At 46.0% G+C, this 27,560-nt stretch overlaps 1 protein-coding gene across 1 annotated transcript in view; it reads left to right on the top strand.

Moving 5' to 3' along the window:
- Positions 1-20,354, top strand: part of LOC103904591 (protoheme IX farnesyltransferase, mitochondrial) — a 107,007-nt gene extending 86,653 nt beyond the window's left edge. The window contains exons 6-7 of the mRNA XM_009286121.1: positions 4,903-5,135; positions 18,027-20,354. Of these exons, the coding sequence (XP_009284396.1) occupies positions 4,903-5,135; positions 18,027-18,469 (676 nt within the window). The 3' untranslated portion in view covers positions 18,470-20,354. The remainder of the gene's footprint in view (positions 1-4,902; positions 5,136-18,026) is intronic.
- Positions 20,355-27,560: the final 7,206 nt, after the last annotated feature.

Genomic DNA, 27,560 nt, shown 5'->3' with positions numbered 1-27,560 from the left:
AAGTTTCTTATGTATTTACATAACATCTGAACATGAATTGCGTACGACTGCTGATTGCATGAATGCGCCTGTTCAGGATTCATATGGGCTTTGTGTCTGTAGATGAGTGTCAATATATTCACAGAGATAGGTCGAAGCATTAGATGCTGATACAGGAATTTTCCATATTTGTAAATACTGATAGGTTTTAAGAGGGGAATTTTGTCTAGCTTCTTGATTGTTTCTTCCAAACAAAATTTTCTTTAAACTTTTTCCCCTTTTTAATACTGTTTTTTAAATTGTAGTTCTAACTGTACTTTGACAGTCGTCTTCACAAAATGTTTTGCCAAAGAGCCAAAGACAGCATAGAAAAGCATGTGTAGTAGTGATGCTAGTGATCTTTATAGACGTTAAGCTTGCTAATGCTGCTGTGAAATAGGTAAAATAGTACATTAATTTTATAGATGGGCAAATGCTTTAATTTTTTTTCTCCTCTCAATTTTTCCAAGTAATGCTGTGAGTCAATAAGTACTATTATCCGTGACTCTGGAGCCTATTAAATAAATATATTTCATGCACATATGTGTAAGATCATTATATACGTATAACAGGCTCATCTAAGTGGCAACTAGATTCGGAGACTATGCTGTTGCACTTGAATTAAAATAGGCTGCTGCGTTGTTCAAAGTTGCTGTGAACGATATGATGAGTGAGGGTCCACGTGGATGCCTCGTGGTCGTGTGTGCAAGGGATGCCTGAATGTCACCCATGTGGGATTCCTTCTGCCTGCTCCCCGTTCCCCCCCAGCAGCTCTGGGCTGTCCTTGAGCAATCCTCCCCAGCCTGACCGACAGCATCTCTCCAGACACCTCTGTGTCAGCAAAAGCTTGAGCTGAATGAGGAGAAACCTGTGTCTCTTTTCCTCCTCCTTCTCCTCCTCCTCTTGGGTGCTCTCAGTGGAGTGTGACTGGGGAGGGTCCGTCTTGGGTGAACTCTATGGGAGAGAAGCGTCAGCACATTTTCGTTGGATCAGGAAAGGTTTGGTTATTCACTATTCAAGCTGAAGTTCTCTCAAAAGCTTTTAGTTGAATGTGAATGTCTTTTAGCAGTATTATTAGGCAGACTCCGGCATGTGCATTCTCAATAAGGCAGAGAAGAAGGACAAGGCAGAACTACCAGTTTTTGGTTTTCCTTTAGGAGGTGTCCTATGTGGTGACATGCTGGGTATTTTAGGGTTGAAATTTGAAGAGAACTCATTTGGCACTTGTGGTATTTTTCCAGAGTCTGATTTTAATCAGCCAAATAACTGAAACCAGCTCCTCCCAAGAATCCATCATAAAACCTAGTTTCTTACTCATTATGTTTGCTTTCTGAGCTAGCTCCTTGGCCAATTTTCCAATGGAAGATTGCCTTTTTTTCCCATGGGACCAATTCCCTTCGCATAAGTGAACGCCCAAGTGAAATGAGGCTTATGTACCAGTGTCTGTCATCAGCCTGCACTTACTGCATGGGATGGTTTAAGGATGAAGGAAACCAGCAGAGACCCCGCAGCCACTTTTGACCACCACGTGACAATTCCCCGGCGTTGGGTTACCCAAGACTGATGCTTCTGTGATGCATGCTGGACTGCGTGATGGCACCAGGCTGTAGTGGGAGGAACTGCGTGGACATCAGGTGATGGGGCAAAGCCAGTGACAGCTCGGCATCACAGCCTTTCTCCTGCTCCAGAATGGGATCCTGATCTCCTGTGCTGCCTCAGTGAGGTACGGGCAGCCCGGCAAAGGAGTGTGCATCAAATCAATGAGCCTCACACCACATGCCTGAGTTTTGATGGACCTAATGTGAGCATGGAGATGCATAATGGTCCCTAGAAGACCATAAACTAGTAGAAATCAGAATACCCCTTAAACTGCCATGATTTAAACCTAGGGCCAGCCTTTTCTTCTTAAGATCCTGAGAGTCACTGAAGCAGAAAAAACTGCACCAGTGACTGATATCGCTCTACCTTTTCCTCAAATATTCTCTTTCCCAATGAGGAGTTGCTTATACTTCTCCTAGACCTTATAAACATGACATATTTACATGAGAATGAGTTGACTTCTCCTCTACCTCATGTCTCACCAAGAAAGCAAGGTCCTAATTTCTTATTGCAGTGTCTTTGTAACACCAAATAGTATTTTAAGGAGCAGAAATAACAAAGCTGAATCATCAGATCACAGTTTGAGTTTCTGATCTCAGTTGGAGTTTTAGGGGCAGGCACTTGTAAGTCAGACAGCTACTCTTCTAGAAGAATTTTACAGTTCCTTGATTGTTAAGGAAACACTGGAGAGAAGTAGAAAATGTGATACTTTCAGGATGCCTAAAAGTAATATCGTTCAACTGCTTATGAAGAACAGCCATCATTGACTTGATGCCCTCCCCTGAGATCGTTAGGACTATTACAGACACTAATCAAACTGCCTCCAGGAACTTGCTTTTAAAGACGCAAAAAGGAAGAAACTGAGAAACAAAACTGTGTTTTCATCCACCAGGAACAGAACAACTTTTCTGAAGGTCTCAGTCACGTAACTTCACCCCCCCCTTTTGATAAAGCCTCATTTTATAAAGGTGCTTTTCCGATCCATCAGTTGGACGTGAAGGCAGCACACAGCTGGTATCAGGGCTGGCACCGCAGGGCTATCGCTGCTGCAAGGAAGCAACGTGGGAGAGATGCGATGCTGGGTTCAATCATGGAGGGAGGGCTTTGCACCCCGAGCCTTTGCCTTCTCTTCCCGTAAGAGACATGAAGGGCTGGTGTCTGCCGCTCCGTGACCAACTCATGGTGTGTAGCGTTCATTTGAATTGGAGACGTGTAGATGAGTCTTCACTCTTGATTAGTGAGAAAAATGCTCGTTGCATTAGGTCAAACTGTGTCCTCATTTATGTCTGTGAGCCCTGCGGGAGCGAACGTGGGTAGCCCAGCCTCGTAGGGTCATGCTGGTCTTTTGTCGCCTCAAGAGTGTGTATTGTGTAAATCTGGTGTTTACCGTCTGACTGTATTTTATTCAGGAATCAGTCAAGATAGATTTGTTTAACCAAACCCGGTCAGGCTTTCCCTACAGAGGGGCAACATCTATGAAGTATGGCATTTGTAGTCGGCGTTGAGACAGTTTACGGTACAGATTGTGTTTTGCTGCCTTCCTGCAAAAGAGCACTGCTAGCTGGAAAACCAGGGGGCACAGCACCGTATGGCTCCTGTCACAGTACGGCTCCTGAAAACAGTCTCAAATTTTATACATCTCATTGTCAATGGATGGCAATGATGTACCCTGCCTCTGTTCCTGATATATTAGTAACACCAAGACTGGTAATGCCGGAGTGTAAAATGTGCTCTGTGCACGCTCCGTAACCTAAAATCTGTTGATGGTTTTGAAAAGCTGGATAAAATGACTTAGTCAATTTAATTTAAATTGAAGGCAGATCTTTAGTGTGAGATTTGCTCATTTTAGTTCTTCCCGTTATTTAGGATCTCCATACCATATTGGTCCAACAAAGGTCTTAAAAATCAAAATTTGTATGGTAGGATTTTTTGCTGATAAAACTCTCATAAAATTCATCCCCAACAGCAAATTTTTCTTATGAGGGTTGGAGCAGTGCTTGCAACACGTATTTTAGGGTTAAGGATTTGGCCAGAGGGCAGAGTGATCATAGAATACAAAGGCTGCATAGTTTTCAATTACACAAAACATGTAAAGCTAAACTTCATGTAGAGACATTTGTTGCAAGCACACATATTTTCTGCTCTTATATGGATGTCTAGAAGTGTGTATTTAGCCACATGGGGTATTAAATGCAACTCAGTTAATGGCATTTTCCCCCCTTCCAGAGGTCTCCCACAGCACATTATTTCCTACTGGCATTTAGTTCTCTCTTTCCATCATACCAAACACCCACGAACAAGCACGTGTAAAGAGATCTCCACCAGCAGCAAACGTTGATCTGATGCAAGGGAACACAAATAAAGCTTCCTTAGGGTTGCATCATGGTGCTGCCTGCGAAGTGTGGTTTTGGTAGCCAAACAAAAAATCCTTGTTCGTCGTATTTGGATGTTTATTGTGGAACTTATTAGGAGAAGTTTACATAGCTTCAGCCACTTTCTTACAGGTTTTAACAGGAATTTCCAACCTCCCCTGAGCTCTTAGCTGATGTGCAGTAGAAAACAAAAGAAATAATTTGCTGCTTTGTTGTTTGCTGCTTTCAGCCAAACCTAAAGTATCTTCAGTTAATTCCAGTCACACTTAGAAGATAATAAGTTTTAATTTTGGCTCTGTTGCCAGAATTGCTTTGGTGCGCTACCCCTGCTTAGCACAGTGCCTGAGCTAAATGGGAATGTAGAAAATTCAGCCTTTTTTCAGTAAAGCCAAAAAATACTTTATTCCTGTTGACATAATTTCAAAATGATTGAATGTACTCTTTTTCTCGTAAATGCTTCCTAATTTTGTGTCTAACCCTGTTGCATTTCAGTCAAAGGATCCCTTGGATAATTGCAATCAATTAAAAATCTGACAAGCTACAACCATTCTCATTCACTCTAAGCCCTGAGTGCTTTTTCCAGAGGTCAAAGTTTACGAAGATTAAAATGAAAGAGAAAGATCTGCTGGAAGCACCAGTTCTCTGTGAGGGCTATTTACCTGCATAGGTTGAATTTATTTGGTGAACGCAGTGATCACAAGAATAAGAATCGCCTGTCATTGCAAACCTGCAGCAAGATTGTCTTAACTTTTTAAAAAGGCTTGCCTTAGGATGGGGAGTCAAATGGGAAAATTTAGGCTGGGCGAGTAAAAAAAGTAACAAAAATCCAATCGTAATTTTTGGGAGGAGGCAAAAGGAGAGGGGCAGCAGCCATTCTCTTGCTCAGTGTGTGTCTCCTGCTCTCTGCCCGCAGCCCCCTGCTCGCTGTCTGTTTTGCTGCCTCCTGCGGAGTCCCGGGAATCGCCCTACTGACGCTGGGAGTAAACCCTCTCACCGGGGCCCTGGGAGCCTTCAACATTTTCTTGTACACGTGTTGTTACACACCCATGAAGAGAATGAGCATTGCCAACACGTGGGTGGGAGCTGTCGTCGGTGCCATTCCCCCCGTCATGGGCTGGACTGCGGCTACTGGTAGTCTTGATGCTGGTGAGTATAAAACCCTTGCATCTGGGTGAGCAGTTGTCAGCGTTGCCTTTCGGATAGCTAAAAAGACCCACCCAAAAGGTAGTAAACCTCGTTCCCTATGCTTGTTGCCCTGATACTGCTTTGGAAGCAGATATATTCTGCTGTTTGTGATGCCAAAGTCTATTACAGCGCGGTACCATAAGGACTGAAGAAGTAGACACGATTGTATCATTCTCCTTACGGGGGCATTTCAGGGGCAAACATGAGCTGATAAAAGACCGTGTCCCACTGAATATGTGTTTAGGCCATCTTAAAAAAAAAATCTAGAAGGAAAATAGTGTCTTTGGGGTTCACATGGAAGAAAACGTTATATAATTTCAGGATTAAAACCATACTCAGTAAGATCCAACTCACAAGTCAGGAGCTTTCATCTGGAAAATTCCCAGATGTGTTTATTACTGTCCTTCCACAAGCCAGAAAATATCCTAGGAAGATTAATTTATTGGTGTATTTCTTAATTGCCCACTTCTAAACTCTAAGTTATAAATGTTCCTTCCCCCTCTCCTTGAAAACCAAACAAAGATTTCTATTTTAGTAACTGTGAACCATTTTTACATCCCTCATAAAACACTGATCTCTTCAGCAGCTAAACTCTGACACAATTAGGGCTTGTTTTTCCTGCCAGCTAGAAACTTAAGAATCAAAGTGGCTCCACATAGTTATATTCTGAAGAAACTCATGAAGTTCAATTAACAGGTCTGTTAAGAATTTTTTTAGCGCACACTCATCTCACAGTGTGGCATATTTAAGACTTGAATAATACTTTCAACAACAAGGCTTTTAACCAGAAATTATCAGAATCTGTGCAAAATCCATAGCACGCCATTCTTCATTTATGCTACGCACTTCCTATAAAAATCAGTCTGAACTGGCTTTGTGTACGCATGGTCTGATACAGATCTAATCCAGAGCTAGGATGAAGGGTTTTGTGGTTTTTTTTTTCAATCGTGTGTGCTACTTCTATACAAACATTTACTTCTCTGAAAGTTTTTTTTATATTTAGACCTATAAACGATATGTATATGTATAGTGTCTTATGTTAAGGAGTGCATAACAGACATCACTGAAAGCTCTGTACTTCTAAAGAGAAGAGAATGAATTAAAACCACAAAATGTATATTTTTAAGGACCGTATCATCCTGGCTGCAGTTGCTTAGACCTTGGATCTTACATTGTTTAGAGATTTCTGCATTGGTTTTGGCATTTCTTTGCAGAGTTGATGCTAGAAGATGACTCTCATGTGCCCATGCTTCACCTGCAGAGTCCAGCCCGGAGGAGCTGGAGTGAAGAGCTCTGGCTCACCAAAAGCCCTTGCCGTAGAGGCTGTCACAGTTCAAATTTTCGCCCCTGGTTTTAAAATGGCAGCTGAACTGCTGCAGTTAAAGTCCAGCACGTTAAAGTAAACTGGCACTGATTTTCATTATCTTTAATTTGTCAAGTTACAACTTGCTCTTTGAGACCTATTTCGCAAAGAGCTAAGCTGTTCCTGTACAGCAGGCAGCAGAGCGCACCATCTTTGTCCCAAGTAAGCTCTTCCTCTCTAATTTGCAACTGAGGTGTGGTTACAAGTCCCTCTGCCAGCTCTGCTGTGGAGGAGATAATCTCTGGCAATGATGCCATCAGTGGAAGATGATAACTTAAAACCTTCTGAGCAGACTTTGCCAGAACATGATGATCTGCACTGGTGCATAACCTGATGTTGTATTGTTTGTTCTGGGTAGCTAAAACTTTCTACAGTCACCTCTCAGTCTGTGTCAGTGAGGCCAGGCAGCTTGTTTAATAGAGAAAGAAATGTTATTGAGCTGATACTGGTCTTTGCAATGAAGCGCACCTGGGAAGAGTCCTGAAAATGGTGACCTGAATGAAATATTTTAATGCATTTCAGTATTTAAAAAAAACCCCAAACCTTTAAAAAGAAGAGAGAGAAATAGAAGAAAAGGACTGTATTGTAAACTACGATTTTCAGTGTTAAGCATTCTGCTGTTGCAAAGGGGAAGAGAGTTCAGCATCTGGCCACATCAAACCCACGTGGAGTACTGAGCGTGCATCTGCGTGCATACATACATGACGTGCAGACCTGCATCCCTTCTCTAACCAGCCTACCCACAGTTGTTGAACTCATTAATAATGTGTAATTAGCTTGGAGACGTAACCTAGTTTTAGGTAGAGGTGTGAAAATGCATTTGCGCCTCGTTTTAAAATTAAAAAAAAAGATCATTCCACTCAGTAACAAAGAGGAATGTGAAGGAAGGGAGTTAGAAAACTAAGGAGAAGAAAGGTTCTCACCGCTTAACTGGTGGTTTTTTGAGTTTACATTTTCCTGTGAATTTTCTCTCCTTGTAATCTTCTCACAGCAGCCACATCATTGTACATGTTGTAGGGAGAACAATATTTAAGTGTAGACCTTTCATCACCATTTGAGGGGGGTAACCAAGTGTGACACCGTACTGTGTGGTACCCTAGGACAGCCGTGTCTGCACTCTTCTGTAACGTCAGGAGTTCGGTACCATCACTGGCGTGGTTCATAGCTAGCGCTGCGAGATGCTCTTGGTCGTTCGAGAGAGTTGGAGATGATTCCTAGTTTCCGATTCTAGAGACAATAACAAAGTGTCTCAGATTGGAGCAGCCTTGTTTTAATTTGTCCTCATTTTGTTTATAACTTTCTTATTTCAAAGATTAATACCTTGACAGTTTCTTGCACGAGAAACAAATACTGCACATGTGCAGATAAAAATCTGGGACCCTTGTATTTCCAGCGATGCAAATGCTTGCTCGTACTTCTTACACTACACATCTTTTGCAGATCTTACGGTGAGTCCCAGTGATGCTTGCTTCCATTTCTGCCCCGATAGGTAACTTTAATTATATGCTCTTAAGCCTGATTGAACATCCTGCCCCCAACCCTAGATTTTGTGCCAGCGTAATTTAGGGAAAACCTCACATTTCAAAAGCGAAAGATAAGGTTATCTCTGGGAAGATGTGGAATTCTTTGTTGTGGGTTTGGGGGGTTTTGTGTTTTTTTTTAATGGCAGCTGTTTGAAACTGATGAAAGATCGGGAATGTTAACATTTCCTCGCTGGGGGAGCCGAGCGCAGGTGAGATGGTCAAAGGTGCGTGATAAATGTAATTTATCACGTGCATCTCACTACCACATATCTGGTGTATTTATGCAGAACTTAACTGCCAGCCTGTGATTTGCAGTAACACGTTTGCTTCCTTGAAAGCAGATTTCATTGCTCCTTTGTGGTACTATTTACTTCCAAAGAGATTTGTTTTTCTAGTAAATCTAGACGCCCTCAAATTATTTCTCCTGGTTTTACGAAGGAAGGACTAGCAGGAAAAATAATGAAATTCACTTAAAGCCTTAAGTGATAGCATAAGGACAGGAAAAAGAGGCAAAGCGCGGCAGAGTGTCCTGTTCTGTGCTGGATCCTCCTCCTGTGCAGGATCCACATGCAGGAGCTCCTGGCTGTGCCACGCTGCTGTTGAGCCTGTGTACAGACGTCTTTAGGAAGTAACAGAGCTATTTATTTTGGCATGCAAGAGGCACAACGTATACATGCTTTAAATTACTCTTGTGTTGCTGGTCTTTCTCCCCAGACTAATGCTGCAGCTTGCTTGTTAAAAATGTTTGCTGTCCATTTAAACTTGTTATTTCTAGTTAGCAGAAAAACTGAATCTGGGGTAAACATTTCCAAGTGCCATAGCCCGTATTTTGCCTTATACATTTTGCCCTTCTTCCACTGACCTTCCTGGGCTTATGCACTGAAGGCTCGATCCCAGCCGGCGAGCAGTATCGGTGTCTTAGAGCGGAGCAATTCAGTGCCACGGCGTTCGTATAAACCACCCAGTTAGATGGAAGTGACAAGCAGGGGTCCTCAACATAATGTGCTTATCAGTTAAGGGGATTTATTCTGAGTAGGTGGCAGTGGCATAGCAGATAACAGCCCTGACAGTACAGCAGACATTACAGACCCATGGTGGCCTGGAGCCATAGGTATTACTGCACCAAAGAATGTTTATCTCAAGAGACTATTTAGTTTATCTCAGATGCTCCACTTCTGGTCTCGCTTTCCTGAAAGACATCTTGTACTGATTTTCATTCATTTTCCGAAATTTAAATAATTCCTGGGGCTATGGAATTTATAGGCTGAGTATCAATTGTAATCATGCGCAGGCTGATTTTTAAATTGCCTTTACTTTGTAATTCAAATTGTGTTGTATGGTAGACATTAATTATGTCAGCCAACATCTATTTACAAATGGGGATTTAAAAACGGGCAGTTCTTATCAGCTAGTGACATTTGGCAGATGGATGGTTTCAGTAACAAAAAAAAGAGAATAGGGGAGAGGGGGGGGCTGCGCCCAACCTGTCAATGGCTGGAGTCTCTCATACCTTCCCCGGTGCAGCACTTGCGTGCCAGGAGGAAGGAGAGCAAATCAACAGCTTAATTGCATGCCAAATAAGCTTGGAGATCTTTGCATCTCTTCCAGTTAAGCACTTTGAGCTTTCAAAGCCCCTTGATGTGCGAGCAGGTCAGGGAGCTAGCCGCCCGCGGGAGCAGGGCAGCTCCGTCGTCCTGCCGCAGGACCAGAGGAGACTCCGGCTATAAACTCAGCTTTTCGGGGTTTCACTTCTCAAATGAAAGACAGCAGAATTTGTGGTCTGTTCCAGAGGAAACAGAGATATTCATGTCACTGACATATGAGAATTGGAAGCTGGGGGCCCAGGGGTGTGCTTTGTGGGGGTAAAAACTGTAAAAACCGAGACAGAGGGACAATACTAGTAAGCAGCTGGTCTGAATTTAGGACAAAAGCCAGTGGGCTATTTTTTTTCCCCCTTTCCATCTTCACAAGAGACAAAAGAAATGGCAGTTCCACCGCTGGGGCACCTGGGGGACTGACCCCACGAATTCACAGGCAACGTGCCCTTACCCAGTTCTCTGCCCCACGCGTGGCTGTTGGGGCACCTGGAGGAGATGGGGCTGTGCAGCAGCCCCCGCGCGGGACTGCCCCCACGAATTCACAGGCAACGTGCCCTTACCCAGTTCTCTGCCCCACGCGTGGCTGTTGGCACCTGGAGGGGAGATGGGGCTGTGCAGCAGCCCCCGCGCCCCTGGGTGTGTGACACAACACCCGCAGGAGAAACACCGGTGCCCTGGGTGTGTGACACAAGCACCCACAGGAGAAACACTGGTGCCCTGGGTGTGTGACACAACACCCGCAGGAGAAACACCGGTGCCCTGGGTGTGTGAGACAACACCTGCAGGAGAAGCACGACAGGGGGGTCCGTAGGAGGGACTCCCAGCCTTGGGCTACGTGGGAGCCCCGGAGGGGGCCTGGAAGAGGCAGTTGATGAGGAGCCCCTGCGTGGCTCTGCAGGTTTGCAATCCTCTGCTGAGTCTGGTTCTTTGGCAAATACTTCCTAAGCATATTTGCACATAACGAATGGTCTGTGCAAAGACCGTATTTTCATCTTACCCAACAGGCTTGCTTTTTTTTTATGGCATCTGTTGCTGGGGTTAGCTAAGATGAATTACGTATGGCGTTGTTTTTCTCAACCTTGCCTGTATAATGAAAGGTGTTTCCCTCTGAGGCTTTTGGCTGTAATAACCTGTTGCGTGTCATACAAAAAGTGTGCATGCCTGTGTGTATCTATATGCATACAGCTTTTCTCCGCATGGTGAGCGTACCTGAGGACATCTGGTTTCCTCCTGTTAAAGGCGGTGGCCAGGAACACTCTCTCGAGGTGAAAAACCCCACTGCCAACTTCATTTCCCATTCGTGGTGGACACCGAGGATCGTCCTTTTGTTTTGCAGACAAGCCATACACACGGCCAACATCCCCTTCCCTTTATGTGCTCAGCAGAGAAGTCTATCGCAGCCCCGAGACGCTCCTGTTCCACAAGCCTTTTGTGCCATCCTTCAAAAGAAACAGCTATTGAAACCCATGACCATGAAGCTTTTGAGTTTTCCAGTGTTTTCCTCCTCGCCCTTCGTTTACATGACCGTGTAACCTTGAAGGCGCACAATTAGGGCCGCGCGCGGGGCTGTGCGTGCCCGCACTGACAGCCGGGACCATTGTTTGCAGCCCAGAGACCTTGTGCAAAGCTTTAGAAGCGATACTTTTCCTTTTCTCCTTCTCAAGGCTGCTTAGCCGCTCACGTGGCATCTGACACAAGCAGCAGCATCTGCTTTTGTTTTCCAGTGGAAGCAGAAGTGCCAGTTGTTGTCTGTCTGTGGTGCGAATATAGGAAATGCCGCAGTGGTAAAATAGAGGCGAATTGCATCAGTTTGGTTAAGGTTTGTGACTAGATAATTCCCAAATGTCTTTGTGTTTGAGAAGGCTTCATAATCACAAATGAAGATGTAGATTTTGTAGAGCTAATCCCTTTTCTACTTTCAAAGACAATGGGAAAAATTAAACAGTAGGTAACATTTTTCCTCAGGAGTGATTGTATCAGGGCAGTATCTTGAACACTTGTAATCGGAGGCCAATTGATTTACTCTAATAGTCATTTTCCATCACCAGAACAAGCTGAAGGAAAGGCAGTCATTATTGCACCTTCCAACTCTCCTTCACAAACGGAAAATGCCACCTCCAGCTTAATAAACCGATCCTTACGTGTCAGGACACTACAGCTGTGTTATGGAGATGACTCCAAACCACTCTGAACGTTTGTACCAACTCCCCCAAATAATCCTTTGGGTGTTTAATATTACATTGAATCTGCAATGGGCAACAGGGCTTTGACGAGACTTCAAAATCTTTCTTTACCCCCATAATTGCTGCATAGTTAGAAATCTCCAGGGAGAACTACCGTGTTAAAGTTGTTGTGAATGAGCACAAAAGAAAAGATAGAAAGTAAAAGCTTTGGGGATGTATCCAGGACATTTCCTGCGAGCGTAACATCATGTAAAAATCATGCAGGACCACAGTGAGAAGTTTTGGACTGGTTATGTTAAAATTCCTGTAGAAAAGGTGAAAAATGCAGTCTGAGACAGCACGGTTGCTCACAAGCAGGTGGATACAGCTGGACCAAGTCAAGTCTCTGAGCTCTAATCTACCTTGTCTGGATTAAAGAGGAGTAATTTGTTCAACATCTTTTAAGGGAGGAGAGCCAGTTGTGTGCTATCAAGTAAAACGGTGTGTGGTTGTTTCCTGACTACGATCCATTAAAAGGCTGAGCTTAGACTACCAAAGCCTTCCCCTCCTGACAGCAGCCAAACTCATACCAGTTTCCTAGAGACAAAAGGCCGGTGCTTTCCTCTAATAAGTCGGGGAGCTACCAAGGTCTGGAAATAATTTTAAAATTCCTTCACATTATTCAAGGCAGAAGAATTACTAAAATTGTGCTTTAAGCAAAACAGCATTCTTAGGTTGCCAAGGCAGTAAACACCAGCTTTGGGAAATGCAGTAAGATTTCAACATCTGTTTTGGAGCTGATATTTTAACCATTCCATGTTTATTTTAATGCCTGGTTGGCCACTTCCCAGTCATACATATGCAGCACCAAAGCAAAGACAGAAGGAGCGACTCCGTTCTTGAATTGATGCTACAGATCAGCTTCCCCTTCCTTTTTTTTTTGTTTTATTGATTAAGTAAATAGGTGTTTGTCCTGTCTAGAGCTTGAAAGTGATATGAGAGGTTTGCAGAACACTATGTAGAGGGAAGGCACTGTGTGTTGTCTAAAGAACAATGAGAAGCATAAGAAGAAAGAATAAGTTGTTCATCTCCAGTGTGTTTTCAGGAACACGATGTTGAAACAGCAGTCTCTGTAGATAACCTTGGACATGTTTGCCTCAACTTGTGCAGACAGGCCCATGTTCATCTGCCTGCCCGGGCTGGTTGGACTCCAGCTGGCTCTGCTCCAGGGGCTGGTGCTCCCACCAACACACGCTGTGCTCCAGCCTGTGCCCTCTTGTAGCTCAAGTCCTTTTCTGCCCTGGAAGAACTTGCCTTCAGAAATTTTTTGGAGAGTTTCAATTGGATCATCCCAAACTAGTGTGCCTTGTTTAAGGCAGACAGCTGAAATAATTCAGCTGCGGGTGAAATCATCGCTACTGCTCCATGTGCCAACTGCACAATGTATAAAGCTCTTTGATGATGAAAGGTATTGCCAGCATGAAAGAGGCGTATTTCAAATCACTGCTTAAGAGGGTGGCATCCTCAGCACGAGACAGTCAAGCAGGATCCAAACATTACTTCTGCCCTTTAGTGGATGAGAAAATAGGTTTGCAGTCCTCAGGTTGCTTTATGTGAATGAAACAGTTTGCTCAGAATGATGCTACCGGCATGATGCCTGTTGGCACTGATAGCTCGGCAGCTGAATGTGCCCACTCTTTCTTGAGTAGATGATGTGTATAGACTTGAACAGGCTCTGTATCCTTTACAGGACATGAGAAGTTTGGGGGACTCGCACTAGGGTCCGGAGCTTTTCATCCCTGGGTCACTGATTCCGGCGCAAGCCCAGAATGGACAGGACAAGAAGCTGTTGCTACCTGATTGCTCTGCTCTCCTCTCCACATGTTAGCCATGGTCAGGGTTCACACCCTGCGAGGGCTTACACCCTAAAAACCATCTTCCAGTTTCCTGCTCTTAGGTGCTCTTCTTAGCAGAGGGGCCAAGGACTCAACGGGCTCAGGCGCTGACATTGCTCCCTCTCCTGAAATTTGGACCGTTGAGCAAATGAGGTCATCAGAAATTGCTTTAAAAGGAATAAAAAGTGGAATTTCAGTCAAAGTTTAGAGGTACCACATGGCCTTCTTGACACTGTGAAGAGCATAACTTCAGAGTGGGATGCTTCTTGCTCTTGTAATTCGGAAAATTAGCCTGTCAGCTACTGCAGCTTGCAAGCCCAGAATCACTAGTCGCTTTTGGAAGTCTCATCTCACAATTATTTCCAAGTCTTACCCAAATTTATTGAACCTTAAAACGTCTTGCCAAGCAGTTTCTGAATGACTGTGGAATTTAGTGTCTTGTTTGTTTTAGGAAAAGTGCAATTTATAAAGCTTCAATATGTCACTAGATAAAAATATATTTACAGAAAGCAATAACCATTTTCCACCTTCTTCAATGCCAGTTGACATTTTGGCTTTATCTTAGATACTAAAATAAAATAAAAATCTCAGCTTGTTCTTGTTTATTAAAAAGAAGATATATTACTGTTTAAATCCTTCTAAAAGAATTTAAGAAAAGAAATAATAGCTTAACCTTAAAATTCATGATGAACAGTAAAACCTGTTACTTATCTTTAACCCCATGGATGCTATAGGACCTACCTGGTTCTCTGCAATCCTGTAACTTTTGAGATGATTTAAGCTAGTACAAAGTGTTTAAACAATAGGAAGTCAACAAGAAAACATTCTATACCTATTTTGCACACAAGAGTGAAAGAATACTGGAGACCTGGGTCCTGTTTGCCTAAATAGACTTCATTTTTCTTCCAAAATCAAACAGGACTCGTATGCCAAGTTACCAGGATTTCTAAGTGTCCGCTCGCAGCTGTCCCAGGTTCTCACACATGGAGAAGTGAAGAGTTTGGAAGTGGTCATAAATGGGCTAAACTTGCAGCTGTTAAAAATCTGGCCAAAAAGGCCAAAGAGTTTGGGATATCCATGAGCCAGGTAATGGATAAGACCTGACTGCAGGTCTTGCAATTCATAAACACCTGCGGAAAAGCTGAGAGATCCAATGTGCATTTCTATCGGTCTGCCTGTGCTCAGGTTTTCCACGTGCTGCGGAGGAGCCGAGGAGCCCGGGGGCTGCGGCGTCGCTGGGTGCTGGCTGTCTCCCACTGCCAAAGCAAGCGCGATGGCTCTGCTCCGACGGCCGGCTTTGCTTTTGCAAACTCTGTGCCGGCTCCACGTGTTATGGTTGTGAATGACCTCGTCTGGTCTTCACTTAATTATAAACTCCGTAGAGAAAAAGGAGATTTGCATTGATTAAAATGAGTTCCCAAACTGTTGGGAACTGCACAGAAGCAGCAGAGTAGACTCCGCACTATTTTGAACCAGGTTAGTCTCCAGAGTTAGTCTCGCTGTAATATTGCTTAAAAAGACTGCTGACCTAATTATGACATAGTCAACATTCATCTAGTAATTAATGAGTATTACAGTGTCTGCTCTGGGCTTGACCGGATTCCTACTGTGGGCTCATTTGATGCTGAATTGTACTGTACCATGTGCTGTGCTTTGCAAGTCATCAGTCTTACGTGACGCTTAAAAATCTCTGACAACCTGACAATCTCAGCCTGGGCTGAGGAAATTACGGGATGTCCAAGGCACATGGGAAACTAACAAAAAGATCGGGTCAGTTAAAATCCTCATAATGGGCTATTAAATTGTTTTACTGTTCAGCTTCTCTGTAAAATATCAATTATCTCAATGGTTGTAATGTAATCAAAGTAATTAAATTCCAAAGGCTTGCATGTAAAACCCAGAGCTTTGTAAATGGGAATCCAGCCTCAAGTAGTTTAGTTGGTCTGTTTGTGTTTAAAAGTTTCTCCAGCTGACTATTTTTTTTTTTAATGGTGTTAGAGAACTGTTAAAGGTTTTTGTGCGTTTGAGGTTTAGGGTGTGTTTTGAGCTTGGCTGCACACAACGTTTGAACAATTGAATAAGCAAAGCCCGCGTTACAGCCGCAACACAGGGATGCAGCACATGCCAGATGAAAAGCCGGCTGGTCCGTCGCCGTGGGAAGCAGGGACGGCCTCTGCCTCTGAATCCTGGCCCCGGCTCCATCTACTTCGGTTTCCTCAGCTGATGGATAATTGTAGCTTACCTTTCCCTAAGTTCTGAAAAATGACAAGCTAACGTCTCTAAAGCACTTCAGATGTGAAACTTGAAAAATATTCCTATCTTAGGTTTATCACATTCAGGATCTTGCCTCCGGTAATGTGTTTTACAAGAATAGGAAAAAGCTTAAGAATGACATATTACAAGAACGTTTTCCCCATTGTTTCTCCTGGTGCAGGGCGTACCGCTCCTTGATTAAGTTTTATTTCAGTTTATTTCAGTAGAGCTACTCCCTTAGGTTTCAGCAGAACTGAATCAAATCGTATTTTGTTAGGGCCAAAATTACTTTTGTTGCCACGATTTTCTGAAATTAATGGTAATTTTGGGGTGCACCATTTTCAACCGTCTTAAAAGGTTCCAATGTAGAGAAGGTGCTAAGCATCCACACCCTGAAAGTCGACTTTAGCAGGATCGAATGGCAGGATCTGCAAGCGTTTTGGGCCGTAGTCCAGGAAATCACCTGTAATTCGTAGCAGGCAATGTTGTTTTGAAAGCTGCGTGCCCAATATATGAGCGTCTGTCTCCATGCTTCATGTAATCAACTTTCAGAGGCATGTACTCACCTAAAGGAATATCTGTTACTCATTTTAAAAAGCGGTGAGACGGATCTTTTATACCACTACTGGATCTTATAAGCAACTGGAAACCTGCATGAAGTCTAATGGGCTGGTCCTTCACTGGTTGATAAGGTAGGGCAAAAAAAAAGGCTCTTTTGCAAACTTAGGTTATTATTATTTGCATGACACCACCAGTGTAAGGTGTGCTGTTTAAGACAAGAACTAGACATGCACAGCCCCAAGGAACATACAGCCGGAACAGATGGAGAGAAGACGTGAACCATGAAGCAGTTCACAGGAGACAGTGACTTGGTCTTTGTTAGAGCCCGAGCAGTCGCTGGGGAAGAAGTGACCCTTTGGGGAAGAATTTAAATACGTTAACCCGTGTACAGATAAGTGTTGCTGTTTCTGTTTCTATCAAGTCATTAAGAAAATGATAGACTCACAACTCCAACTGAGAAGTAGTTTCCATAGAGAATGAGCTCATGGAGGCAGGGAGATGCAAAGAAAATGTTAATGCCTGAGCGGAGTGTTTGGGAGCTGGGGAAACAAAAGGAAAATTCAGGAATGCTCATAATGTGCAACAGCCTTGGGGGGTTTTTTGTGTCTTCAGACAAAATTAGCGAAGGGAGTTTGGTCTGAGGGCCTCCTTGAAGCTCGCTGAATTCAGCATGTAAGCTGCTTCTGCCTCAGTAAGCCCCGTACCATGTCCCGAGGATAGCTGTGAAAAATGTGGTGCTTCTGTAGCTCCTTTTTAAATGTAAAAGCAGCTAATTGGTGTGAATAGAGTTACTTGATCAAACTACTTAGAAGTTCCTACAATTGGTTTGAAGGAGTAAAAAGTTCTTCATCTTCCGTCACCTCATTAGCAGCTTCTGCCAGTTCTGCCGCCAGCCCAAGGTCCGTGATCAAGGCGCTCCCGTGCCGTGAGCAATTCCCTCCCTTCGTGCAATGGGCAAACGGAAAGCTCAGCCATGCTCCAGGCTACCAGGGTGCTGGTATTTTCCCAGTTCTCAGGAGGAAGCAGCTCGTCCTCCTTTTCTGCTGTCATTGAGCAGGGCTCCCTGCTTCTGCTCAATGTGACACTCTGCTCTGGATGCAGCAACTCGGGAACCCAGGACTGGAAGCTAGAGGCTCCCAGGAAAACAGACTCTTGCCCAACTTTGCTTCAGTTCCATCAATCTTTCCTCAGGTAGAGACTGAATTGGTGCAGAAACCAATTAGCGATGGTTTGTTAGGAGGAAGTGACTTGTTGAAATGCTTTTCAAATTAAGTGCTCCAAAAACAGAAGAACCACCGTGCGCAACCCTGTGTAAATGCCGTTAAAAACAGAGCATGCCTTATCTTACAGAGCACGCCTTGTCTTCTGCACAGTGCGGTGTAACAGGTTCGCAGCGCTGCTCTTTTGCACGTACAGCCCGAATCTGCAGAGGTCTTTACATAGCACTTCTTGCAGTGGCCCGCTAATGCATGTCTCCTTCTCTCTTTCCCACTGCAGGTGCATTACTGTTAGGGGGAATCCTCTATTCCTGGCAGTTCCCTCACTTCAACGCCCTGAGCTGGGGTCTGCGGGAAGATTACTCCCGAGGAGGATACTGTATGATGTCCGTCACCCACCCGGGGCTGTGCAGGCGGGTGGCTCTGCGTCACTGCTTGGCCTTAATCGGACTCTCAACGGTGGCTCCTGTTCTCGACATCACCACGTGGACTTTCCCCGTCATTTCGCTCCCTATTAACCTCTACATCTCCTACCTCGGCTTTCGGTTCTACAGGGATGCAGACCGCAGCAGCTCCAGGAAGCTCTTCTTCTGCAGTCTGTGGCATTTGCCAATGCTGCTGCTTGTCATGTTCACGTGCAAGAAATCACTCCTAGAGAAGGAAGACAAAGGCGATCTGCTCGGTGGAAATCATGGGAGGGCTATGGAAATTACATTGCCTTAAATGTCAATTACTTGTCGTCCTCATGACACATCAGGTAGTATATTTTAGTAATTACAAGGGGGAAACCTGTGGGGATCTGTTTGAAGAAGAATCATTTGTGCCTAGCGACCACTTTGTGCGATAATTTTCTATTTTCTTCTGAAAGGGAATAGACGTGAGAGCTTAAAGCATTCATGGGGCTCAGGCTCACTCACTCATCACAGATTAAACTTTAGCCTATGTCAGAAGCACATCACTTTGGGATGGCTTTCCAAAGTCTCTGTGAGTCGTGGTCTCTCATCTTGTGGATAGGTTTTCAGTTAGCAAGTCACATGCGCACACTTACTAACCGCCAGCACTGGCAGCCTTGGCGAAGCCGTCAGGAAGCGACAGATGAATGATTTATCACCCCTGCTCCCCAAGCATCCTTTCCAAATTAAGCTTTGAGGCACATGGTGGGTTGGGTGAACTTTTCTTGTCTCGATCCGTGCCATCCCCGCTCTGATACTACACAGAAGCCTTTGGTTTCTGAGGCTTTTTTCAATCAGCTACTTTTCCCAAGGCTCCCATTCACCCCAGTAGATTTTTAGCTTTCATACAGCTGGCACAATGCTAAAGGAGTAAAGAAAACTGTCTTTCAGCACACTACACATCAGCATTTAAACACAAAACAACCCCCCCACGAACAGCTCTTCTGTAGCATATACCTTGAACACACTCTGAGCCATTCTACTCTACATCCATCACGGGGAATTTCTGACTCCTGTGTGGTTTTACGTCATTAGAGTTTGAGCCCTGTGTGTCAGATCTTCAGCTGGTAAAAATTGCCATTACTGTTTATGTCAGTGAAGCTTTGAAAAGGTGTAGGAGGTGAGAACCACATCTGAGAGTCTGGTAATTTTAAGGCTTTTCTATGCTGATGTGTCCTGTGCCAGCCGGTTCAGTCTCCGTGTCCTCGGACGAGCTCTGGACTTGCATTAAGAGTTTGAACTGTATTTAATATCACACCGTGGTGGCTCAGAGAGAAGGCCTCACTTGGGGTATGTAATTGGTGAGGAAACACATTTTACAGAAAAATAGTTGGGGATTTTAGCATTTTATCTAATGCTATAATGTTCAAATTGCAGCCAGTGTCTCCCAAAAGCAATTATTGTGGATGGTCTCACTAGGAAAATGCATTGTCTTTGTTAACTGATACGCTGAAGAACATTTCTAGCCACAGTCTAATGCGCTTGCGATCCCACTACGGGGCTGTGGCTAACCCTCGGCCTACCTGGGGCTGGCTGTGACCCGCTGGGATGCTTCCAAACACAGCAGCATCCAGGGTAGACAGTGACACTGTTATAGTTTATTGTGGTAGTTAGTGCCTGTTGTGACTTGATGCGTTTTCATGCCAAGATTTCTTTCCCATGTGGAGAGGGACTGGGCAGCACGGTTGTGCATCGATCCAAAGATACAGTAGTACCTGAAATGGGAGACGCTGTCTCTAATCTGATCCCGAATAAAGCCCTTCAGGAAACGTCACAAATCTGCCACCACGTGTGTATCACGCGGACATAAAATCTTCACTGGCTGCTTTCATGATACAAGCCCAACTTCTGGTCTCGGTTACACTGGTGTAAATCAGGAGTGACACAGTTAACCTCTGTTCTGCTGGCGAGGTGCTCGCAGGAGCAGAGCCACCTGTTTTACGTGGCTCTTAAATAATCGGTTGCAAGATTTTCTGACTCTCTCAAGTGATTGCAGGTGACAGGATTGAGTTCCCTCTTACTGTTTGTCTGACGGACTCCGTTGTGCTCGAGTTACTGTGGGCAGCACTCCGTAGAAATGTCTGGAAACTGTGCAACTCCTGAATTTGTTTTAAAAATGCATCCAGTCTTCTCTGCAATAAAGTGCGTACTGTACAAAAAAAGAGTTGAATGGTCAAAATCTGTTTTAAACAATTCACTTATGATTGAAACTCTGGTACAGTTAAGTTAATTGCAAAGGTATTTGATAGTTTTGTGGCATTTCTCACAGCAACAATTTTCTTCTTGATCACTGCAGGAGCAAGGACAGCTTGTGAAATATGGGTTTATTGTGCAAAAAGCACACTGAAACTATGTTTGAATTGGTCAACCTTTAGCTGGGGGAGGAATGAGGCTGAAAAGAGCAGATGGCTCACAAAAACCACAGATTTTGCTCTCAGAGGCAGAAAGTGGTGCTGAAGCTGGAGGGTTGTGGTTTTCTCCAAAGTCATTATAGAGCCAGGCTTCAGGATGGCCTGCAAGTACGGGGTGCTGTCCTGACAAACTCAATTTTGATTAAAGGTCCCAAGGAGATGCCTGTGGTTCAGTTTTGAAGAGCAGTCATCTTCATTTCTTGGGCCAAAATGTGTAACATTCACGGGTTTTAGGGCCAGACAGGAGCTTTATAATCATCGCTGAGTGTCTGCAAAATGCAGGTCATGGAGTTGCACCAACATCTCCGCACCCAGTTGGTCTGGTCTGGAGAGAAAGCATGGGTTTAGAATGAGTGATCTGGGATTTAAAGGTAAGAAATACCTTATTTTTTTTGTAAAAAAAGAAGCTTTTTTCACCTAGAAAGTGTTCTCTGCTGTGCTCCAAAATGGCCATGTATCAGGTACAGATGAAGTCATCTACTGTCATTTTACTGCCTTTAAGAATTTTTGCCGTTGCATGTGCTTTGAAAATAAAAACATTGCCAAACGGAAGTTTTGGTTACAGACAGATAGTATAGTAGGTGCTCTCAGGTGTCCTTTTCAGTATTTCAGGTGCCACTGTGGAAGTGAAGACAATACTGAGCTGTCTGCCCTCATCCAAAGGGGTTTGTGGTCCCTTTGACCCTACGTGGAGGATTAATGTCGGCCATCCCCACTCCAACACTGCTGATATTGCTGCTAAAATTCTGCAGGGAAAGAGGCAGGTGAGGTGCATGAGAGTGTCTTGTGTGATCGCGTTGCACAGCCAGGGCAGTGCCGGGATCCTGCATCTCAGTCCTGGGCCGTGCAAGCATCAGGCTTTGCACAGCTCCTTGAATCTGGCACGGCAGTTCCCACATAGAATTGCAATTTTTTTTTCCTTGTCGCATTTGGAGAACTTGAATATAGGTTGTTTGTCGTCCTGTTATCCTGGTTACTCAGGATCTCCCCATGAATTGGTTCTCCTGGAGAATATCTACTACTTAGGTGGTAGTGAAAAAAATAGCAGCAGTGTGCCATGTCCTTCCAACCCCTGGGTCTGCTGGTAGCTGAGAGGGTCCCATCTAGGTGTTGCTGTTACGGCAGGCAGCTTTGCTCCACCAGAAGCCTGTGCCGAAGCTCACAGAGGAATCGGTGCCAGTGACTCAAGAGGATGAAGCTGGTTTTACTCTGTTTGGACTTCAAACCTTTTGTGTGGTTTTGTGGATAAAACAGTAGCCCTAAGGCTCAGGGGATCTTCATTCTTTCCAGATCTCTGTTTAAGAAGATCTTAAGATCTCTGTTTTACTCCATCTGTAAAATAGGGATGATGATACGTCACTTTGTTGGATGAGTAAACAGCTCATGGTTTTTGTCAGTCCCCTGCCCGTTATTCTCTATGGCCCTGTAAAGAGAGCGATGGCTAATGGTTCGATTCCCCCCCGCGTCCCTTCTTTGCTCTGACCTTCAGCAAATCACTTCATCTCAGCGCAAGGCTTGCCTCGCAGGACAGCGTGGGGAGCTGAGCGACGCGACTGTGAATTGCCCCGAGCTCTTGCGTTGGCGAGGAGCCCCCGGGTCCTGCGTGAACCCGCTTGCGGTACCTCGGCGTGACGGGCGTCCCAGCGAGCCAGGCAGTTGGTGGGGCTCTGCGCTTTGTTCCAGCATGAATGAGGAAACCCAATCCCTGCGCACACAGCTCTTGCCCTTCTCGTTTCCCCCACTGGTTTTTTTTTTTCCTCGCTTCCTGTATCCATCTCCGATATAATCTGCCCCAGCAGAGTAACACATTCACACTCTCCTAGCTCCAGCAGCGTTTCCCACTCAGCCAGGCCACGGCATTTCAAGGCTTACACAAAACACACATGTCCTTTTCAGTTCCGACGATCCCACGAGAGCAGGAATGGAAACAGAGTGATACTATTAGAAATCATTATCATTACAGATAGAAAGCGTGTTGTCCTGGTTGCTCTCCAGAGGTGATTAGATATCCCCCCTTCCTTGGAAATACAGGCTGTCTACAGAATGCTTTGCTTTTAAAACAGAAATATCAGCACTGTTTTCCTACCAAGCAGCTCTGCTGGAGGTGGTAATACTAGAAGCTCCGTTGCAGGCTGTCCCCGATGGCATTTCTAGTCATGGTATTTCTTAACCAGGCGAAGAGCCAGCCCCGGTGAGAGCTCGTGGGATGCAGGATGCCACCCGCGCTGGCGGCGTGGCCTTGGGTCAGTTGTTCGCCTCTTGGTGCTGCTATTTCTTCTGCAGGTCGGTCCCGCAGGGCAGGACTTGTCCCCGGTAGGTGCGTGTCCAGCACTTGGCCCTGCCAAAGACAAGTCAGAGTCTGACTCCAATGTTCATCATCTCCCAAGCTGTGAGGTGAGAAGTGTCACTGGTGAGGACCCTCCTCCGTGAGGGTCCCTCAGACTATACAGGATACAGGCTGTTTTCAGAATTCTTTTTCTTTAAAAAAGAACACTGTTTACTGTTTTCCTACCAAGCAGCTCTGCTGGAGGTGGGAATACTCCGTTGCATATTAGAAATCATTATCATTACAGATAGAAAGCGTGTTGTCCTGGTTGCTCTCCAGAGGTGATTAGATATCCCCCCTTCCTTGGAAATACAGGCTGTCTACAGAATGCTTTGCTTTTAAAACAGAAATATCAGCACTGTTTTCCTACCAAGCAGCTCTGCTGGAGGTGGTAATACTAGAAGCTCCGTTGCAGGCTGTCCCCGATGGCATTTCTAGTCATGGTATTTCTTATCCAGGCGAAGAGCCAGCCCCGGCGAGAGCTCGTGGGATGCAGGATGCCACCTGCGCTGGCGGCGTGGCCTTGGGTCAGTTGTTCGCCTCTTGGTGCTGCTATTTCTTCTGCAGGTCGGTCCCGCAGGGCAGGACTTGTCCCCGGTAGGTGCGTGTCCAGCACTTGGCCCTGCCAAAGACAAGTCAGAGTCTGACTCCAATGTTCATCATCTCCCAAGCTGTGAGGTGAGAAGTGTCACTGGTGAGGACCCTCCTCCGTGAGGGTCCCTCAGACTGTGACTTGCTGGGTGGTTCCCATCGATGGTTTTTAGTCCCGTCTGAAATAAATGTACTACAGGCTTTTAGGGCTTCGACACAAAGTTTAGCAATCTTTGGAGCTGCCTTCCAAACCCTTCTGTGAACTGAGCTTGGAGTACTTCTTGAACGCGAGAGAGTTTCTGTGCTCTGTTAGAGCTTGCGTTGGTCTGGATTGCCATGTCGCAAGGCTGTTGGCAGGCCCGGAGCAGTCAAATTCTTCCTGACCCAAGGAAAAGGAGGTCTTTTGAGCACAGCATGTGTACAGTGTCCTAAAGCCATTTAGACCACCATCAGAAGTACCTGTGTTTAAAAGAGCTGGCAGGAACATCTCTCATCAGCTCTGCCTTGTACACTTTCTGTCACCTCTGCTTTTCTGCTTCCAGACTTTAACTGTTTGCGCTGAAGATTTTCCAGCCTGGGTCAGCGCCTCGGGCTGGGGTTTAGCTTCCAGCGTTTCAAAAAAGCACAGTTCAAATGTTTCACAGAACGAGGTTGGCAAAACGAGCTGTTTTCCCACAATGTGGAGACGTTTTTCCTGCTGCTCCTAACCAGTTCTGGCACCTCCAGGCACTGGAGCGAGAACTGATGATTTGGCAGCGGGCTCGCGCGGGTTCAGGTTGGTGCATTTATCCGTTCTGGGAAGGTACCGTGTTTCCCTGAGTCCCTGAAAGGTTACTGCTCCCAAATGCTTGTTTGAGCGTTGCTGCTGACACCTCCGAAGAGATGCTCTGAGCGTGGCAGGCACAGACCATACCGGGGAGCTGGCGGGGAGCTGCTGCCATGGTCCTTGTGCTTTAGGGGAGCACAAGGACTAAAAAGAGACGCCTAGAAGGGAGGATGCCTGGTTGTCCCCGCTAGAGCTGGAAAAGTTGCCCGAAATTCATACCCGCATTACCATTTTTCTAGGAGCCCTGCTTCAGGGGCTCATCGAGCAAGGCAGAGTGTGATACCTGAAGGGAGGTTTTCACGTGTCTCAGAAGTGTGTGTGGCCCCAGAGGCCGGGGCAGTTTGGTGGTTGAGGTTTTTTTCCCCCCTGTTTTTGCTGTCCGAGAGGCATGCCAAGGTCCTTTCTGTCCCCTGCTCCCCTTTTTAACACTTTGTATTGTAACTATAGCTTCCCTTTGATACATTTTTTTCATGAAATATGTGCTATAAAATACATGGCTTGTACCCGTCTAAACTGCAGCTGTAGCCGGACTGTCTTTTCTTAAACAGAAACACAGACTTCGGGGAATTGCCCTGAGCGATTGTGAACAGAAGGGCTCCAATCTCCCAGACTGACCAAACTGTCCCTAACTGGGACCATCAGGGACATCTTGCCCATCTTCCTCCTCCTCCAAAAAGCAAGAAGGGGGAAGAGGGAAAGAGGCATCCCTGCGGGTGGGGTGGGGTAGAGGGCCAGACCGTGGTGCTAGGGGAGGACAGAGCTTCCAGCCAGGCAGGACGGGTTCCACCACCGACCCTCTCGTCCTGATGCACGGGAGCTGGCTGCCCGGATTCAGACGGGCGCACGGCAGTCGAAGCTCGTTTGCAAAGAAGTGGCTGGCACGGGGACTCGTCTTTTGTTTTCTGAGCAACGGGAAAGATCAAGACTTGTGCTGCCAAGAAAGGCTGGGAGATGTTTGGGATTTTTTTTTTGGCGGGGGAGAGGAGGCACTGTATCAAATTAAACTTGAAACAGAGATGCAAACGAGGTGATTAAGGCATTTCCGCCGTGCTTCCAGGGGAGCTGCTGGACGGCGTCCAAACCGGGGAAGGGAACAGCCTGAGTTTATCAGCTGAACTCGGAGGTTCATACCGATACTCGCACCGCAGAGCAGCCAAAGGGCTGGGTGACCGACACGCTGCCCCTTGGCCGTCCCTGCACCGAACCGCTCCCAGCCAGCGCAGAAGGAAAACCGAGGCATGCCGAGGGGAAGCGGGATGCCCAGAGCCACGTAGTTACCCAGCGGCAGAAAGACGAATATTATTTAGATCTCCTCTCCCCCGTCTGATGTCCCTGGTATACTGCTCAGGGCCACTGTCTGCTTGTTACGTGCTCTTGACTTTCAACGGGAAGAAGGACAGGCAGGAGCTGGCGATTTGTCAGGAGTGAGGCTAATTAACCCTCCTCGCTTCAGAAATGAGCAGTGGGAAGAGCGTAGTGGAAGCATCCGCAAGCAGACGTTCCCGCAGCAGCTCTCCCCTGTGCTCCTCATTCACGGCACCACATGGGGTGTGGGTCTGTCCCCACCCCGTGGGAGCCCTGGGGACCTCGGCCAGCCCGGGCACCGCCTCCAGGACTTGCCAATAGGTGACAAACGCTTCCGTTTGGGGATGGGAAGGGGTCTGTCCTCTGCGCTGCCGCTCTGCTGCCCGGCAGGTCTGGTCCCCAGGAGTCACCCAGCATCTGCAACGGCATTTGTGCTGCACCCCACGCTCCTGCTCGGGAGCAGCCTCGCTGGGCTTTCTGCAAGGACGGCTCCGCGAGGATGTTCACAAGCTGCCCGTGGGTGAGTTGAGGAGCCATCACGCTGGAAGAAGTGCAACTGTATGAACTACCTGCAGGGCTCAGCCTTGCTGGGGTCTGTCCTTAGGGCCATGCCCAGTGCCAAAGACACTGTCTGACTCTGCAGCTTGGAGCTAACGAGCCTGCTCCAGCGCCGCCGGCCCTTCGTATGCTTTGCTTATAGTAGGGGCTGCAGGAGGGCCATGCTGGACGGACGGACAGGCGGACATGCAGCGATCCGGGCCGCTCGCAGGGATGTGCAGGCTGTGTCTCGCTTGGCCGTGATGGCAGTGAACTCCCTCTGTTGACTTATCCTGAAGTTGCACCCCTTAATCCAGTGGTGTCCCTGTCTCTGGTAATAAATAGCACCTTCCGTAAATGCCTTTAGCCCTTACTGAACCACGGACCAGACTGATTATTGCTGCTTTTGTAGCCTTTATAGAGCTGTTTTTATTTGTAATTGCACCCCGCTGGTGTGTTCATAATGATTTTCCCTGCTGCGTCCCATGCGGTCCACTGCTACAAAGCCACATTTTCATAGTAGCTGTTGTTGGTTTTAATCACTTGTTATTCGGATGATATATTAATAGCAGTATCTCTGTGAGGCTTTGGAGTGTTTTCTTTTTCAAACCATTTACAACAAAAGCTACGTGTTAGCCCTAATAAAACGTGTGTTTCGTTTGGCTTCCTCCTCCAGCGATGAATCCAATTAAATGAGTGCTCAGCGGAGAGCCCATCTCACCCCATCCCATCCCGCCTCAGCCCCAAAACCTGCTCCTGAACCTCTCTCTGATTAAGAGGTGTTTGAGACTCCAGCGGGAACAGGGGTGCTTGAAAGGCCCCACGTGGTTGGAGGGGTGCGAGTTTGTAATAGCCTATGTGTAGGCTGTAGAAGTCTGTAATAATCCAAACTATACGTGGCAGAAGTTCGTTTGCGCCTCGCGATTCTCCTAAAACCCAAATAACCCATTATACCTTATTTCACAGAGAGAAAGGGCGATGAGGCCAGGTGGTTTGGCGCTCTTGGGATGAGACCCCACTGCTGAAAACAGAAATAAAACCAGAGCTGCCCGTTGCCTCCTGAGCAGGACGCTATCTCCAAGCTGGCGTGCGTGGGGAGGAGTGGGGTAAAACCCAAATAACCCATTATACCTTATTTCACAGAGAGAAAGGGCGATGAGGCCAGGTGGTTTGGCGCTCTTGGGATGAGACCCCACTGCTGAAAACAGAAATAAAACCAGAGCTGCCCGTTGCCTGATGAGCAGGACGCTATCTCCAAGCTGGCGTGGGGGAGGAGTGGGGTGATGCTCTTTATTTTAGCCATTTATAGGGGGGGGGGGGAACCCAGCAACTTATCGGGGGAGGGGTGTCAAATGAGAAAATAAAC

The sequence above is a fragment of the Aptenodytes forsteri genome, unplaced genomic scaffold, assembly GCF_000699145.1.
Source record: "Aptenodytes forsteri isolate BGI_AS27 unplaced genomic scaffold, ASM69914v1 Scaffold186, whole genome shotgun sequence".
Taxonomy (NCBI): Eukaryota; Metazoa; Chordata; class Aves; order Sphenisciformes; family Spheniscidae; genus Aptenodytes; species Aptenodytes forsteri.
Note: the sequence above shows the minus strand (reverse complement) of the source record. Positions and strands in the feature narration are given on the sequence as shown.